Raw genomic sequence first — 18,225 nt, forward strand, 5'->3', positions numbered from 1 at the left:
ACAAACAAAAGTGTTCAAGATTTGCAAGGCCAAAGTCACCTGGGAGAGCGAAGATTAGAGGAGAGTGAAGGCTGGAGTGGGGAGCAGACAGAACGGACAGGCAGATGCTGACATGAGGCCCTTAGAGGTGTGCAAGGGCCCTGACCAGCGAGCTAGCTAGACTGAGCCAGAGAAAGGTACAAAAACCATGCCCAGAATTCATACTGGAGACACTAACTGAACAGCAGAGCTGCCTTCCTGGAGGAAAATCTGAAGGGTGTTTTGAGAACAAGCAAGTATTAAGTTACCTGTATGGTGGTGTGGGAGTTGCTAGGTGGTGCAAGCAGGTAAGTACTTAACTAAACCAAAAGACCTACCCACAGGTGCCTTACAGGAAAGGACCAGCAATCTGTTTCCAACTGCTTTGATGGCAACAGGTTTTGAGTTTGTATGTGCTTGTTTCTAATGTGGTATAATAGAAAGAGACCTAGAGCTACGGCACTGTTTATTTATTTCTTACTGCTTGTGTGCATTTGCCTATCCAAATCAATGAATGCAAGTTAAAAGTGAAAATGATTTTTATAAAGGTAAAAATGAGCCCCAAGCCCAGTTCAAATCCTGTCTTGAGACTTAGCAGCTGTGCAATCTTCACAGTTCCTACGAAAGGGAGCCCTGGCCCTCCCAGCTACCGTGAGGATGAGCACTGCGTGTAGCGGGCAGGTTTGTGACAGCAACTTTACTAAGGCAGCAGCGTCAGTATGGGGGCTGTGAGCTAGGACCCGGAACACAGAACGACACCAAACATGTCCCTACCCACCCACGAAGTTGCCAATCTAGCGGGTAAAAAGGCATGTATTTTCAAGATAGGATATATGTGTATGTGTGACAGGGAGGGAGGGGTTGGTGACTAAAATCTGGCAATGCAAGGCAAATAGATAAGAAATTCTCATGATTACAGATAAAACACAACTGCCACCCAAAGTTGAGCTCTCTAGATCTGGGATCTATAAGCAGGCTTTGAGAGGAAAGAAAGCAAAATTAAGGGGGGCCTCAAAGAGCAGAAAAGACCGCTTTCACAGGGAGGTGAGATATTCCAGAAAGTGGGGAGTTGGAGGAGCCTCTGGACTGGATAGAACCAGAACAGTATGCTCAGAGCAGCTGTAGAGAAATCACAAAGCCTGCTTCCATGCACAACTGCCCTCCTGACTATTGAGCACCAAGCCACGAGACTGCCCAGGGTTTCCTTTGAAATCAGGCCCCTACTCTCTGGTGTGTAACATCCTCTCGGGGAAGTTTTTATGATATCGTAGGAAGAATTGCCGTGTACCTGAACTCTATCTCTGGGTCCCTTTGGCTAGTTCTGAATAAGAAACCATAAAGTGACCCGCCCCACCCCTCCTGCCTTTCTCCGAGCAATTACAGAACAGGAAGTCAAGCTAAGAGCATGGCCACAAATGAGCAGTCCCTGGCACAATCCTTGCAGTTCTGAGCAGTTAGGCCAGCTCCCTCGCTTCTGCGCGACGGCCTCAAAACACCTTCCTGCTCCCAGTAATAAGCAGCTCCAGCCTGGGATTCTTGAGAGAAGTGGCCTAGATATGTGGGAGCAGCAAACTGCCTGCTGGGAAAAGAGGTGTCTTTGCCATACACACACCCAGATACCAGTATCTCTGACCTAGCAGGTCTAGGGGGACTGATTGGCAGGATGAGGAGAGGCCTATCTATCATGAGCCACATGTGAGTTGGAGGGACAAGAAAACCTGCTGCTCCTCATGAGGGGGTGGGGGGCGTGGTGGCTCCACAGGCAGGAGGCTGATTTGACTGAGCCCATCACCAGCCCTTCAATACTACTCTCACCATAGCCTGAGATGGGAAGAAAATGACCCGCAACTTCAAGCTATCCCCCATCAGAGATATTCTAGCTCATCTTCCTATACAAGGACAAGGACTCTGAAGTCCAGAATGATTGCATTCATTCATTCATGCATTCATCCATTCAAAGAGTAAGGCACAGCTCCTCACACACAGAATGAATGAATGAATGAATGAATGACAAGAAAATCATTGGGGAAAATCCGGCCCAGGAGCCTCTGCAGCCCTCATTCTGCTGCACTGGGATTTGTTCTTCCTCCATGAAGCAGAAGGTACCAAAAGAGTTTACTACATTGGCTACTGTTCGTAATGAGGTACTGCCCTACCTGCATTTGTGTGTGGGCCCCAGAGTCAGGCTGTGGGGGCCATCCATTCCTCTACAGTCATTCTCAACCTGTGGGTCGCAACCCCTTTGACGAGTCAAACGACCCTTTCACAGGGGTTTCCTGATTCATAACAGTAGCACAATTATCGTTATGAAGTAACAAAGAAAATAATTTTATAGTTGGTGGGGGGGGGGTCACCACAACATGAGGAACTATATTAAAGGGCCGCAGCCTTAGGAAGGTGGAGAGCCACTGCTCTAATATGAGGGGGCTTCAAAAAGCTCATGAGAGAAAAAAAAAAAATTGGGGAAAACATGGGATGAAAAGATAATGGCCTCTGCCCCAAATCTCTTTTTTCAGCCCTCTCCTATGTACTAGGCACACAGTCTGTGGTGGACCCTGTCTGAGGACCTTGGGAGAAACTCCCTGGGGAGTTTCAGCACCAGCCAAAGGGACATACAGAGCCTATGCATTCCCTGCCCAGAAGGAATAAGCATTTGCCACGTTTCTCTGTTTAAAGAGGGTGAGATGTGTGTCTCTCTGGAATACAGGGTATGGATGCCAGTGAAGTCTGACAAATTTCTGTCCCAAGGAAATAAGAGGCACCTGCCCTCTCCCACCCTTGGCTCTACTGAGAACAAACCCAGCCTCTGACCATCCCTGAGGGACAGTCAGCTGTGAAACCCATGGCTGCTCCCAAACAGAGAACCCCAACCTTCACCTAAGAACTTGGAACAGGGCAGTTTACACCTGGTAGCTTTTGAAAGAGATGGCGTCAAACCACTGACACTGAAACCGTTTGGGTTGATGTGGTTTGACAGTTTGTGTCGCTATGTGGCCAGCAATTTCCATGTCTTTTGGAGCAACAGCATCTGAGTGGGCTCCGGACCTAAGGGGGTGGTTCCCACAACCTTACGTAGCCTTGTTGGAAGTTGGGGAAGCAGCAGGAAGAATCTTACCTGCTCCTCAAGTCCCAATCTAGGATGCTGTCTACGTTTGTGAAGCACTAAGAGGATGATGTCTGTGGACGAAAAGGTGGCCACGCCCATCTGTGAGTACCTAGCTATTCAGATGTATTCTGACTTACCATTGGTGACATTTTTTTTACATGTCAACTATACTAAAATGAGGGACAGGGGATTTACCAAGTCAACATTTACCTCAGACTTCCAGTAGCATGCCAGAAAAAATGTATTTAATGGCTTTGACAGGTTTTTAAAAATCCAACTAAATCCTGCATTACCCAAACCCCCGTCAGAAGCAAACAAGAAATGGAAGAGGGAGCATGAAGCAGGGAGGTACACACAGGCAAATGAATTCAGTCTCGCTGGTCCAAAGTTGTTTGTTTGTTTACCATTATTTCCATCATGTAAACTGGGTCAAACAAACCTGAATGTGCCTTCTCTATATGACCATGGATGGGTCATCTGACCTCCTGCTTGGTCTTTCTGGAATACACAGAGACTTCTCTGTGGCTGATACCTGGCTGCCATCTTCCTGGGTTCTAGGGACATGTCTTTTTTGTTTGGCATACTGTTGACTTTGCATGAGGGCAATTTATTAACTCCATTTGTGTATGGATGTGAACTGGTAGAAAACTGAAAGTGACTCAAGTAAATTTTGATGGATAAAGTGGAGAGCAAATGTTTTGAGAATAATGAAGGCAAAGAATGTACAAATGTGCTTTACACAATTGATGTACGTATGGATTGTGGTAAGAGTTGCATGAGCCACCAATAAAATGATTTTTTAAAAGATGCAAATGACTTGTGTTCTAAAAAAGCGAACCCCATAAATTAGAGTTTTATTGCTTTGCAATGGTTTTGCATCTAATTTAGCCACCTTAATCCAGTATTTTCTCTTTCAGTCACTATAAATACTCTCTTACAATTCTCTTTGAATTAGTTTTTTTGACATTTTATTGGCACTTCATCCACTTATCATACAATAGTTCAATCATATCAAGGAGAGTTGTACAAGTATTATCATAATCAATTTGAATTAGTCTTACCATCTTGCAAAGTCCCTCATTAATGAGTTAAATACGGCTTGGACATATGCTCACTTTGTATTTGTAGGAGAATCGGGAAATAAATTTGGCTTCTAAAATCAGTTCTTCCACTTCCATCCATGTGATAATTCACTTAACCTCCTCCTTGACTTCTAGCTTCCTTTTGGTAAATCATGGCCTTTGGTAAGGTCAAATGGTATTCAGAAAATGAAAGCAGTCCGAAAACTGTACTTAGATATTCAGCTACAGAATGAATGATCACATTCTAAGTCTAAGGTCCAAAGCAGAGAGATTGAGAAGATGGTCCCAATGGCTAGCGAGCTAGTTCACCAGCAGGATTGGCTCTGCACAGCCAAGAACAACCACAAACCAGGAGGATGTGGCGCAGTGGACAAGCACATGTCTCCGGTCAGATGGGTCTGGCTTCAGCCCTCGGCCGTCTCTTATAGGCCCCTTTGAGCCTGCTTCCTCATTGACAAATAAAAGCAGATACAATGAAATAGCATACGCAGAGTCTTGCTCATACCTGACACATCCCAGGTCCTTCTAGAACATTTAAGGGATGTCAGTTTTTTTCCTTGCCATGAAACCCAATGGTGTCATCCAGGATGAATGGGTTACTCTGGAGATCTGGATTCTAGTATTGACTGAAGCAGAGGGACACAGTATGTTGTAAGCAGTCCCACATCACTGGGATTCCAAATCCTCAGAGTAGCCTCAACCAAGATGGTCTATAAATTCTCCTTGAGTTCTAATCCAAAGGGTCCAGGCCAAACAGTTTTGGAATCTGCAGCAAGGGTTCCTCTGAAGTGAGTAAGCTGGTGGGTTCTGACCAGCCACGTGTCTGCCCAGCTTTCTTACCTCTCCTACCACCTCTATGATGTCACCGACTTTCAGCTCAAGCTCATCATCGTTCTGAGGCAGGTAGCTGAACGCCACCTGGCATCTGCGCCTCCGTCGCTCTCCTGGATGAGAAAAGGGAAAGGTTTAGATACAGCTCTTCTCCCAAAATAAGGTTATAAAGAGAGGTTTCCTAGGCATGCAGGCAAATTAAGCTGACTTGTCTCAAATATGCTCTCTGGGAAATGGCTAGAGGCACGCAGCCCTGGTCTCGTAGGGAGAGGCAGGAGAAAGCAGAGCAATGCTTCTTGGTCTTTTAAAAGCTGCTGGGTCAGGAAGGCATGGATGGGTATGAGAAACAGATCCATTGGTGCAGAAGGCCAAAACCCCACCCCTGAAGCACTGGAGCACAGTGTTGCCTTAAACCATTTTCTATGGATGGGGCTTGGTACTTGCTGCCATTGATTTTTAATGAAAGCTTGATGTGATGAGGTAGGGAAAAGAGAATGGTCTGCTTCTAATGGTAGCAATGCAAGAGGAAACGCTCCCCAAATGTGCCAAAGAAAAGATGAAGTATCCTGACTTTCTTATTCCTAAATCATCACCCTTTCAACATGCAGAGACGCAGGCCTGATAAGCAAAGGCCAATTCGATTTCAGCCTTCTCTTGGTATCATTGCAGACAGCTCATAGCAGTTCAACAAATCCACTCTGTCCTAGTCCCTCTGTCCCAAGGGATGCATTAACAGCTGAGGCTGCTTACACAGAACCAGCCGTGGCATATCAAGCTAAAAGGCAAGATGATGCTTCCCTTAACTCGCGATGACACCATTATACTCACTCAGTGTGGTCTAACTGGGAGGTCCAGACACAACTATCTGCAGCACATCCACCCCACAGATATGCGCTGTGGAAAGAACTCATGTGATATGTCTCTCTCTCTCTCTCTCTCACACACACACACACACACACACACACACACACACACACACACACACACAACCAGTGGAGACCCCAGCCAGAGATAGTGACTAGTAGACAGGAAGTGAGGTCACCATTGTGCAGAAGGTAGGTAGGTACTTGTGGCTGACTGCCTCAGACCCGTCCTTACCTCATGTCACCACACGGCCTGGAAAACCAAAGGCACCAGAGACTTAAAAGAAACACAGACAGTTTTAAATTATTTTGGGATGCTGCCTACAGGGATTTTTTTTCTCTTTTAATCTTTGCCCCGCAAAAGGACATCCCCGTGAGTGCTATCACAGGGCACATTCAGGTCCCCAAGCAGCATGACATCATACAAAGAAGAAGGTCTCTCTGCTGCATCTCATACGCTCACTGATCAATGTTCTTTAAAAGCCAGTGGCCTAGTTCTCTGGGTCCATTTTTCTTGGCCCAGACAGCACTTTGGAAGTATAAGAGTTGAACACAGGAAAGAGAACACAAGTTCAGAATCATATCTTGTCTAATCACGTCTCTGATGAATACAAAAATATCTCCCTCCCCTGGACACAAAATCACAAGCTGCCTGGTAAGAACAACAAACACATAATGCACAGCAGGCAGAGGAGCACAGGCCCAAGGAAGGGCAGGGGCCCAGCCCCACTTGCTTCTCCAAGGAGGGAAGCCGGCACGAGCTCCAGTAGAAGAAACTCGATGCCATTCTTTGGCTTCTAACATGCTTCAGTCAAGTTCAATGGTGACAGATCCCTTCTTATAGCAAAGAAAGTCTAGATGACAAGATGATCTGGGCTTCCTTCTACCCCTCTGCAACCTGCCGGCCTCTACCAACACCCCCTTAAGATGAAGCTCTGATAGAAGTGCTTCAGAAAGTCCACCTGCTACAATGCTATGCTAGCAAAGAAACTTCAAAGATATAAACCGGAACAATATGGAACAAGTAAAATGACGTAAATGTCTGTAAGCTGACACTTACCACCACAGAGGTCACTGAACTTCTGGCCAAAGCCACTTAAAAATAACATCTGAAGGCATATTATTGATTGAATCCAAGCATATTCTCTCTCTCCCTCTTTCTCTCTCTCTCTCTCTCTCCCTCCCTCTCTCTTACACGCACACGCACACACATACACATACACACACACAACTAGCAGCCACTGTGGCAATGATTCCTACTCATGGCCATCCCATATGTCTCAGAGGAGAACTACCGTATATACTCATGTATAAGCCAACCAAAATATCATCCAAGGTACCTAATTTTACCACAAAAACTGCATTTAAAATGTGTGTAAAAACTTGCTTATACACAAGTATATGCGGTAATTGTGCTCCATGAAGTTTTTTTTTAATTTTGTTTGGTATATATCTATATCTGCAGATATATATACATATTTTGCAACAGTCTTATTTGTATACAATTCACATATCATACAATAATTCAATCGCATCAAGAATAATTGTTCAATCATCAGCACAATGTTTTAGAACATTCTCTTCATTCTTGTATTCATTGTTATTAGCCGCCACCCCCCTAGCTCCCCTGCCATACCTCCAAGGAACCATTAATCCCGTTACCATCTCTATAGATTACTCTATCCTGGATTTCGTATACAGAACAACATTGAAAAACAAAACTAACTAACAAGAATGACAAAGTAAAACAGATCAAAGGCTCAATGGAAAAGAAAGCAGAAAATATTACAAACTAGGACAAATTTAAATAGATCCGTAAGGATGGTCAAATGATAGGGTGCTAAATGTTAACCTAACTGCATTTGCAAAAATTCACTTCTAATGCATTTTGCATGCTAGCGAGGCTATTCCCAGCCCTGGTCCATAGTCAGAGGGGATCCACCAGGAGCTTAATCCATGTGTGTTTCCTTGATTTTTTTTTCAAAAAATTGAAATGGCTTTGAAATGGGTCTTAAGAGAGATTCAAATGATATTACATTTTGACCTACCCACATTTGCCATAATTAACTTTACAATACTTTATCTGATATCAGAGGTATTCATACCCCTTGTCTTTGATCGGAGGGGATTCACCAGAGGCTTATTCTATGTGTGGACACTGAAAATAGATTTGGGGCTTCCACTGACATCCCTAACCTTCTGCAAACTGGGTGTTCACATTTAAGCTCTGATGCCATTCCCTTATTTAGATTTGGATTATATTACTTACACTCCTTGGATCACATGGGCTGGTGTGCTTCTTCCTCTGGGGGGGTTTGATGGCCAATGTTTTAGACGCCTGACCTTCCCTGCAAGGCACTGCGTCTGAGTGGACTAGAGCCAACCTTCTGGTGGTCAGCTGTATGCATTAACTGTTTGTATCACCCAAGGATATATTTAGCCCGATATTGTACATTCAGTAAAAGACACGGTATTTCATTCTTAGAGAGAAGACTATCCCAATGGAGGGCAGGCCTGGACCCGAATACACAGATTGCACTTTCGTCAAGTCTGCCTGGGCGCAGGAGAGGTGATGCAGCCTGACTCCCCTTCTGCCAGTATTGTCAGTATTTCTACAAGAAAGATAGTCATCCAGTCCTAGAAAACACATTGCCCACTTTCCAGAGAGCACAGGAGAGGTACCTGAGGTTGCTGGTGGAAAGTGTGCCCTGACAGTTTACCCACTGCCCCAAAGGGGGATAGCTCAGGAGGTTTCTGCTGCACTGTTGCTATTTACCACATTATCTCACCCAGGGCAAAAAGCCAGAATGAGCAGCCAGTCTACAAATGAAAAGATCAAAGCTCAATGATTTACCCAAAGTCACAAAGTTAGTAAGTGGCCACATCTGCTTAGCCTGAATTCAGAGGCCCAAAGCTGGATAAACCAATTTAACCCACAGTTTTCCCCAAATTCTCTGATATCTGTATGTAACTGCATCCTGACACTGCCAGGTTCCAACCATAGGTCTTCACCATTCTGCTCTCATTACAACAATTCCCCAAATCCTAGAGTGCTACTTTTCTTGGTCTATTACTCACATGTGTGTGCACACGCACACATACACACATACACATACAGAAAGAGAGAGAGAGAGAGAGAGAGAGAGAGAGAGAGAACTATTTAATATGTAACCCAGTTTAATGTCTGAAGCAAGGTGATGTATTTCCATTGCCTCTTTCCATTTTAAATGTACGGATGTCACTGGCCATTGTCCTCCCGTCTCTTGGTATTTCACTGAGGTATACTAGTAAGTCTTGACCTGCCTATAGGAGGTAGGTAGTTGGCAATGTCATCCTCACCCAACAAACAGACTGGAAAAAGGACCTATGACTTGGTCAAGGCCTATGGTTTGGAATGCCTTATTTGAGTTACTACCTTCAACTTTGGAGTGTAGTCAACATGAACTCAAGTGTTAAACACATTTAATTGGGTTTTTGATCTACTGAATAAACTAGGTTGTGGAATTATTTTTTTCCTTAAGAAAATAATAATGTCCTTGGGCCTCCAATCCCTCAGTGCAAGAATAATTTGTTCTATTAAACTGACATTCCATGATGCTCACCTTTCCAACACAATCACTGAAGACAAAGCGGGTACATAAGTAAATGTGGTGAAGGAAGCTGATGGAGCCCGGCTAACAAAAGATATAGTATATAGGGTCTCAAATACTTGAAGGTAAACAAGTGACCATCCAGCTCAGAAGCAACAAAGCCCACATGGAAGAAGCACACTCATTTATGTGATCACAAGGTGTCGAGGGGATGAGGTATCAGGCATCAAGGAACAAAAAACCATATCATTGTGAATGGTGGGGGAGTGCAGAGTGGGGACCCAAATCCCATCTGTAGGTAACTGGGCATCCCCTTATGGAAGGAGCGTGGGGAAGAGACGAGCCAGTCAGGGTGCAGTGTAGCATCGATGAAACATACAACTTACCTCTAGTTCCTAAATGCGTTCTCCCCACGCACTATCATGATCCCAATTCTAGACTAGACTAGAGGATGTACACTGGTACAGATAGGAACTGGAAACACAGGGAATCCAGTACACATGATCCCTTCAGGACCAGTGATGAGAGTGGCGATACCGGGAGGGCCGAGGGAGGGTGTAGAAAGGGGGAACCAATTACAGGGATCTACATATAACCTCCTCCCTGGGGGATAGACAACAGAAAAGTAGTTAAAGGGAGATATTGGACAGTGTAAGACATGATAAAACTAATTTATAAATTATCAAGGGTTTGTGAGAGAAGGGGGGTGGGGAGGGAGGTGGCAAAATGAGGGGCTGATACCAGAGGCTTAAGTGGAGAGCTAATGTTTTGAGAATGATGAGGGTAATGAATGTGCAAATGTGCTTTACACAATGGATGTACGCATGGATTGTGATGAGTTGTATGAGCCCCCAATAAAATGATGTAAAAAATTAAAATCAAATGTCCACCACTAACAGAATAGACAAATAAAATGTGGTATATACACACAATGGAATATTACTCTGCCATAAAGGGAGCAGAAGTCCTAGTACACACTACAACATGAAGAGACCTTGAAAGCATTATACTGCCTGAACTAAGGCAATCACACAAATGTTCTCTATACGGAACATTTAGAACAGACAAATGCATCCAGATCAGAGTTGAACAGGGGTTACCAGGGGTGAGAGGAAAGGAGAAAGAGTGTTGGTTTAGCGAGCATTCCGTTTTTGTTCATGGTGATCGAAACTGCAGCAATGGGTGTTGATGCTGGTTACACAACACAGCTGACGTCAGTGGTTCCACTGAACTGGACAAGTAATTGTTGAGCGGGTAAATGTGCTACCTACCTACCGTATGCTTTTACAACAGCAAAAAAAAATTAATTCAAGTTTACATGGGAGCTTCAAAAAGTTCATGGGAAAATTCTATTAACTTTCAATTCCAGTTTTCCATAAGCTTTTGGAAGTCCTCTCATATTTTCTGATAATGGTCAATGATATAGCTATATTAGAATAGCCACGAGGGGAGAAACAGATGTTTTCCTTATGTATGTGAATGCCACTCCACTGCCCCTATCCATAATCATGGCCTACAATTTCTAGTAGGGCCACTTATCTCTTCACCCATAACTAAGGACTGTATGAACCCAAATTTTATATACATATATGAAAATGTTTATGAGCACATGCTTAATAAAAAGGGTATGGCTATGGCAGATTTCACAAGGCACACTGGTGCCATCTCTAGTTTATTGCCATATTTTATGATAACCACAAAATATACATGTGTGAGCATGGTTCATATGTAGGGCAAAGACACACGTGGCAAGGAAGCCACACCCTCAACTCTCTCACTAGACCCCACAACTACCTTGCATTGATGACCAGCTTTATTCCGTAAAAAGCAACTAAAATTAAGGAGCTGTGGTGGCACAATGGTTAAAGCATTCAGCTGTTAACTAAAAGGTTGGTAATTCAAACTCAACCAGTCCGTCCAGAAGAGAAAGATGTGACTTTCTACTTCCATGAAGATATACCACCTTGGAAACCTTGTGGAGCAGTTCTGTTCTATCCTACACAGTCACAACATGAGTTGGACTCAACTCAACAGCTGTGGGGTTTGGGCTGGAACATTCATTGAACGCCGACTATGTGCCAGAGACTATTAATAACAAGCATGCTATGTATACATACGTTACCCGGACACCCTTTTACCTCCAAGGAGTCCGAGGAGGCACCGAGATCAAATATTTTACTAGAGCTCTTGCAGCTAACAAGCAGTGGGCCTAGGATTCCAAAGCAGACCATGCCATTCCAGAGAGGTAGCCTCCCAAATCAGAATGTTCGTGAGAAGAAGTCTTAGCTGTGCATCTTGTGACTGCAGAACCAACTAGCTGGACTCATGTTGTACGTGGTTAAAAAATGAAACCAGGAAATGAAAACCCACAAATTAGGAGTGCTTCCTAACAGCTGCTGGGAACGGGGGCTTGTATTTCAATGAAATAATGCTGGTGAGATGGGGTGGCAATGTAATACATTCACTTTTCCTAAAACGGAAATAGCAGAAAATGAAAAGGGTACCATGACCCAGTCTTAGCGACAGCCCATGCATCAATCTTTTAGAGGTTTCACTCAGGGTTCTAGTGGCATGAGAAAACTCCACTAAGACAATTCAGTCAGTGGCCACAAAAGGAGGCAACAAAGAATGCAGTGGTCCAAAAAGCTTTTGAGTCAATGGAGAACATTCAACATTCACATAGTTTTGGGTGTCTTTTTCTGTTCTTTTACATCCTGCATCTACCACGACACAACAGCCGTTAGCAACAACTCATGGTGAAGGACTCTGCTAAATTAAGCTACCTTAATGGATCCTCAGACATGCCTAGGGAGCAGGGAAGACTTCTGAAATTGTAGTGTCAGAGAAAAAGACACTGATAATAGTCAAAAAGAAAAATCAGCCATGGAGGGTAGATGAGTCCCTGAAACTATTTTCCTGGGATCATCTTTCAACCTTAAACCAAAAATATCCCCCCAAACCATCTTAAAGTAAAAAAATAATGTAGCTTAACTACTCAAGGATCTCTCTGGAGGATGTCTTCTTTTCAAGATCTGGCTATATGGAAATCAACTTACCACTGCAACTTGAAAGACCGGATCAAACAAAATTTAGAGGGAAGTGAGTCTATGTTAAAGGGGAAGAAGAACTCAGAAAGGGATGGCAATTTGGGAAGAACTCAAAGAAAGTGGACATTGTCACTCAGCTGGATCTGCAGAAGCTTGGTGAGGTTTTTATTGTGTGTCGTCTCAACAACAAAAAAATAAATTATACAAAACAGAAAAATTGGAAATTTCTAATCCTCCGTTCCCAGGGTTACTTCTAGCATTTTCTCCAGACATAACCCGGGGAGCAACCTGTGCTGGAAGGTTAACACTCCTGGCTTACCTAATGAATCACGCTCTCCTAGATTTGGCCTAGGGGATGTTTATTCATTCAAATTAGACTCCTCCGTGTGATGGTACTCATAACAATCTAAGAGTCTTAGCAACCAATTACAGTTGAGGGTAAGAGACCTTTGGGAAGAGATGGCCTCCCCTTGGGAGACACTAACCCAGTGGTTCTCAATCTTGGTTTCAGGTTGTCATCACCTGGGGAGCTCTGAACACTGCTGATGCCTTTGAACTACCAGTCCCTGAGGAGTTAGGGCTCCACAGCAAAAGGACAGTTCCCGGAGCACCTAGGGCAAGAAAGACATGATTTCCCAGCCTGGAATAGCCTGTTGTGCCAAAACGAATGCAATGCTCCTGACAAACATGGTAGCCAGGTTCCACAGCATGAGGAAATGATCATGCACCTTCAAACTGAGGGACCTTCTACAAAGAACCTCACCTGATCTTTTTGGAGTACCTGTTTTAAACAGGGGAAAAATCAACCACACACAAAAGTTTTAAAAGGTCAAGACACTGTTCTGAACCGATCAAAAACCAATCCTACCACTACTACATCAATTCCAACTCATGGCGACCCTCAGAGTTTCGAAAGCTTCAAACTCTCCACAAGAACAGAAAGCTTATCTTTCTCCCCAGGAGCCACTCCCTCACTGGAGTGTTTGACCCTATGACCCACCAAATAGCACTCCCAATTCTTACTTAACAGCGCCACCAAGGCTCCTTTAAGGGAACTGGACACACAGAAAAGTAAAGAGGTAAGACAAACATGCTATTTAATTAGGTTCTGGATTCTTTTTTAAATAAAAAATATATACAGGTTAATATTGTGATGACAGATGAAATTTTAATGTATCCTAAATATTAGATAATACTATTATTTTAAAATGTCCTTCTAGTTGACTCCAATTCATAGCAAACCTATAGGACAGAATAGAACTGATCCCATAAGGTTTCCAAAGCTGTAAATCTTTCTGGAAGCAGACTCCTTTATCTTTCTCCCTCAGGGTGGCCGGTGGGATCAAACCCCTGATCTAGCTAGGTGTTTGATCCCAGTGCACCACTAAATGTCCTCAATGCATTGACTTTGTTGTGGTTAAATGGAGACTATATTTCATCTTAAGAGATACATTCAGAAGTATTAAGGAATGAAGTATCCTGACATCTGCAAATTATTTTAAAATAGTTTAAGAAAACATATGGAGATGAGTCAGTCAGGGTGCAAGGTAGCACCGATGAAGAATACAGCTTTCCTCCAGTTCCTAAATGCTTCCTCCCCGCCAACTACCATGATCCGAATTCTACCTTGCAAGTCTGGATAGAGCAGAGGATGTACACTGGTGCAGATAGGAGCTGGAGGCACAGAGAATCCAGGGTGGATGATACCTTCAGGACCAGGGGTGTGAGGGGCGATACTGGGAGGGTAGAGGGTGAGTGGGTTGGAAAGAGGGAATCGATTACAAGGATCTACTTGTGACCTCCTCCCTGGGGGACGGACAACAGAAAATGGGGTGAAGGGAGATGCCGGGCAGGGAAAGGTATGAAAAAAATAATAATTTATAAATTATCGAGTGCGCATGAGGGAGTGGGGAGGGAGGGGAAAAAGAGGACTTGATGCAAAGGGCTTAAGTGGAGAGCAAATGCTTTGAAAATGATGAGGGCAAAGAATGTACATATATGCTTTATACAATTGATTTATATATGGATTGTGATAAGAGTTGTATGAGTCCCTAATAAAATGTCTTTTTAAAAAAGAAAACAAATAAGTGTGTGTGTGTGTGTGTGTGTATGAGTGGGTTTCACCAAAAACTGTAATTGTGCTGGGCAGAGCAGAGTTTTTGTAGTACACATTACCCCCCCCCCCCCCGGCTAGATGAGCCTCAAACAACTTTTAGTGCACCCAGTGGTGTTGCCTGGGAAGGGTCTCTCTGGTCACAGTGAATTTTTTCATAAAAGCAGTTTCACTTGAACCTCATTTTTTATGATGGCTGATTTAAAAGACCAGTGTGCGGCTGTGAAATTTTGTTTCCTGCTCGGGAAAGATGCCGCAGAAACAGTTGTGATGTCAAACACAGCATACAAGGACAGTGCTATGGGGCAAAGCTCAAATGTACACGTAATTTCCTCATTTCAAAAAAAGGTGAAGTGTTGATCGATGACAAACTTGTTCTGAATGTCTGTCAACTTCCCCAAAGGACGAAAATGTCCACTTGTAGTGCATTTGGAGTTCATTCCACCAGGTCAGACTGTTAATCAAGTTTTCTATTTAGGGATTCTGAAAAGATTGTGTAACAGTGTATGACAAAAAAAAAGGCCTGATTTGTGGCAGACAGGGAACTAGTTTTGCCACCATGACAATGTACCTGCTCAAGGTGTCATCTTGGTGTGCCAGTTTATGGCAAAAAACAGCATGCCTCTCTTGCACCACAACACACCTTACTTACCTTCATGTGACTTCTTTTTGTTTCTGAGAATGAAGACGAATGTGAAAGGACAGTGATTTGAGGTTGTAAACGGCGTGAAGAAAAAAATGAGGGAGGTGCAGTCAGCCATCCAAACAGGTGAGTTTGAAAAATATTTCCAAGAATGGAATTGCAGATTTGACAAATGTGTTAAGTATGTATAATGAAGAGTGCTTTGAAGGTGTTAAGGTTGTTTTGTATAAAACTTTTAACCGTATATACTCAAGGATAAGCCAACCCGACTATCAGTGACGTACCTAATTTTTACCACAAAAACTGCAAAAAAATGTGCTGAAAACCTTGGCTTATACACAGTGTATATGGTACATAGCTTTGAAAAAAATCCATTTTGGGAGAGGCAGCCCCTTGTATAATCAGAGAGGGAAAAATAGAGAAAATGTGGCAAAATGCTAACAGTTGGTGAAATTCCATGAAGGATACCATAGATGGATATGTATATTGTACTATTGTTCTAGTTTTTCCTGTACATTCAGGGATAAAAGAAAATCAATCGATGACTGAGTGCCCACCCCACTTAAGCTCTGATTAAAGTGGTTGGAGGTGCAGCTTGGGATATGAAAAGCATTCTGGGGGATGCTAGCCTGTAGTCAGGGTTGTGACATCTAGACAGAGCGCTGTCCAGAGAAGAGTAGCGAACCAAATATAAATACATCTCACACCTTTTACCACATGGGGTAAAAAGTTGGGGTAATATTATTGCAATGCACAACCCACTTTATGTATCAGCTGCAGGGCTGAGATTTCATTTCCCAATCCTGACAGGCAGCTGCACTAGATCCTTTGTAGCTCTGACTCTGTTTTCCTGGGCAGAAGTGTGAGAGAAGGGTGTGGCTTCGGCTATGACTCATTAGCAATGCTTGCTGGGGTGCAACAGCTCCCCAAGTTAATGAGCAGCATGCCCAGGTCTTAAGGAAGCTGTTCTTGAGTTGGAAATCTTAATTTGTGCATAAAACAAACAAATTTTTAAAAAAACGTGGCTTCCTGCTACACAGCCCAAACTCAATCAATGTGGAGAATCACAGTTTGCCTGGGACCTGCAGAGAATTCTGGGTGTAAGGGATGATGAAGGCTGAATTACTGCTCCTACAGAACCTGTATCATAATCCTCACTGGAAAAAATGTCCAGTCAACCCCCAGTTTTAACATCATGTAATGTACAGAAAGAGAAGCCCACTTCACAAGCTAATGTCAATCCCAAAAAAGCAATTCCTGAGTCTGTGCAAACACCTCTTCGATGTAACTAGATCGTCACAGTGGAAAGGTGTGGTATTTCATTGACCAGCACTGTGTGGTCCCTGGAGATGGGCCTGCTTGATTGTCACAGGGATGAGCATCATCAACATATTTGTGGTGCAGAGAGCAGCAAATACATTTGCCTGCTATGCCCCAAGCAGAAATCACTGGAAAGGCTACAGCTATGCAAGTGCTCATTCTCTGCCGCCCTGCCCCCACTGCTCCGGTCTGCTAGAACACAGGGGAAAACAATCAGGCCCCAGGGACCCACTTATTCAGGCCCCTGAGCCCTTAAGTGTATGCCTGGGGCAGTGAGAAGCCAGCTTAATCTTGCTTGGGCTGGAGGAAACCAACATTGGTTATACATTCACTCTGTGCCAGGAACTGTTCCAGGCGTGGTTCAGCCTCACCTCTAATCCTTATGACACCCCTATGGAGCCCTGGGGACTCCTCGAGTCTTTATGGATTCCCTCAGAAAGGTTGGGGAGCTGGTTCAAGGCGCATGGATTCATTAGGTTGTCATTTTCAGTCCTCTTACACCAATCCAAGGTAACGCCAGGAGGCAGAGTAGAAGTGAGTTTCTGGGAGAACTTCAGATGTGAATCTAGGGATGCTGTTATGTGTTGTGCAGTCACTGCTATGAACCTATAGGACAGCGGTTCTCAACCTGTGGGTTGTGACCCCCTTGGAGGTCGAATGAACCTTTCCCAGGGGTCGCCCGATTCTAAAGAGTAGCAAAATGACAGTTATAAAGTAGCAAGGAAAATCATTTGATGGTTGGGAGGATCACCACCCCATGAGGAACGAGAAGAACTGCTTCATTGGGTTTCTATGGCTGTCATCTTTAAGGGAGCAGGTCACCAAGTGCTTCTGCCAAGTAGCAATTGAGGGGGTTCGAACCGAACTTTTGGTGTACAGTACAATGCTTACGCATTGTGCTACTAGGCCTCCAGATGTTGCTGTTGCACACCTGCCATGTCGATTTTCACTCACAGTGAACCTGCAGAGACAGAGTAGAACTCCCCCATAGGGCTTCCTACCCTGTAATCTTTATAGTTGCAGATTGTCGCGTCTCTTCTCCCCCTGAGCACATTTGAACTGCCAACCTTTCAGTCAGCAATTTAGTGCTTAACCACTGTGGTGTCGGGACTCCTTATGCTAAAGGTAAGGGCTTTATTTTGTGGGCCATGAGGAAGCAAAGGGAGTTCCTGGGCAGGTTAGTGTCACATCACTGTCTTGGAAGAACTATGGGAGAAAAATGAGGCTTTGTACTTCCAAAAACAGTTACCTAGTCTCAGAAACCCACAAAGGGAGTTCTACACTGTCCAAGGATTTCCAAGAATTGGCATCAACTTGATGGCACGCAGTTTGGTCTGGTTTGGGTTGGAAGAAATACAGCCAGAAATGCTGCTTAGCAGTGAGGCTTAATCTCATGTAGTTTGGACATGTTATCAGGAGGGACCCGGAGAAGGAAATTATGTGTGGACAAATAGAGAGTCAGCGAAAAAGAACAAGATCTTCAAGATAGATTGATACCATGGCTGCAACAATGGGCTCAAGCATAGGAACCACTGTGAGGATGCCACTGGTCTGGACAGTGTTTCATTTTGTTGTACATAAGGTGACTATGTGTTAGAACCAACTCAACGGC

The 18,225-nt window shown here is 43.9% G+C and overlaps 1 protein-coding gene across 3 annotated transcripts in view; it reads right to left on the minus strand.

Moving 5' to 3' along the window:
* SH3KBP1 (SH3 domain containing kinase binding protein 1) overlaps positions 1 to 18,225 on the minus strand; it is a 424,275-nt gene that overhangs the window by 205,467 nt on the left and 200,583 nt on the right. For all 3 annotated transcript variants that reach the window (XM_075538783.1, XM_075538782.1, XM_075538784.1), the window contains one exon: positions 5,047 to 5,150. In XM_075538783.1, coding sequence (XP_075394898.1) covers positions 5,047 to 5,150 — 104 coding nt within the window. The remainder of the gene's footprint in view (positions 1 to 5,046; positions 5,151 to 18,225) is intronic.

The sequence above is a fragment of the Tenrec ecaudatus genome, chromosome X (assembly GCF_050624435.1).
Source record: "Tenrec ecaudatus isolate mTenEca1 chromosome X, mTenEca1.hap1, whole genome shotgun sequence".
NCBI classification, from domain to species: domain Eukaryota; kingdom Metazoa; phylum Chordata; class Mammalia; order Afrosoricida; family Tenrecidae; genus Tenrec; species Tenrec ecaudatus.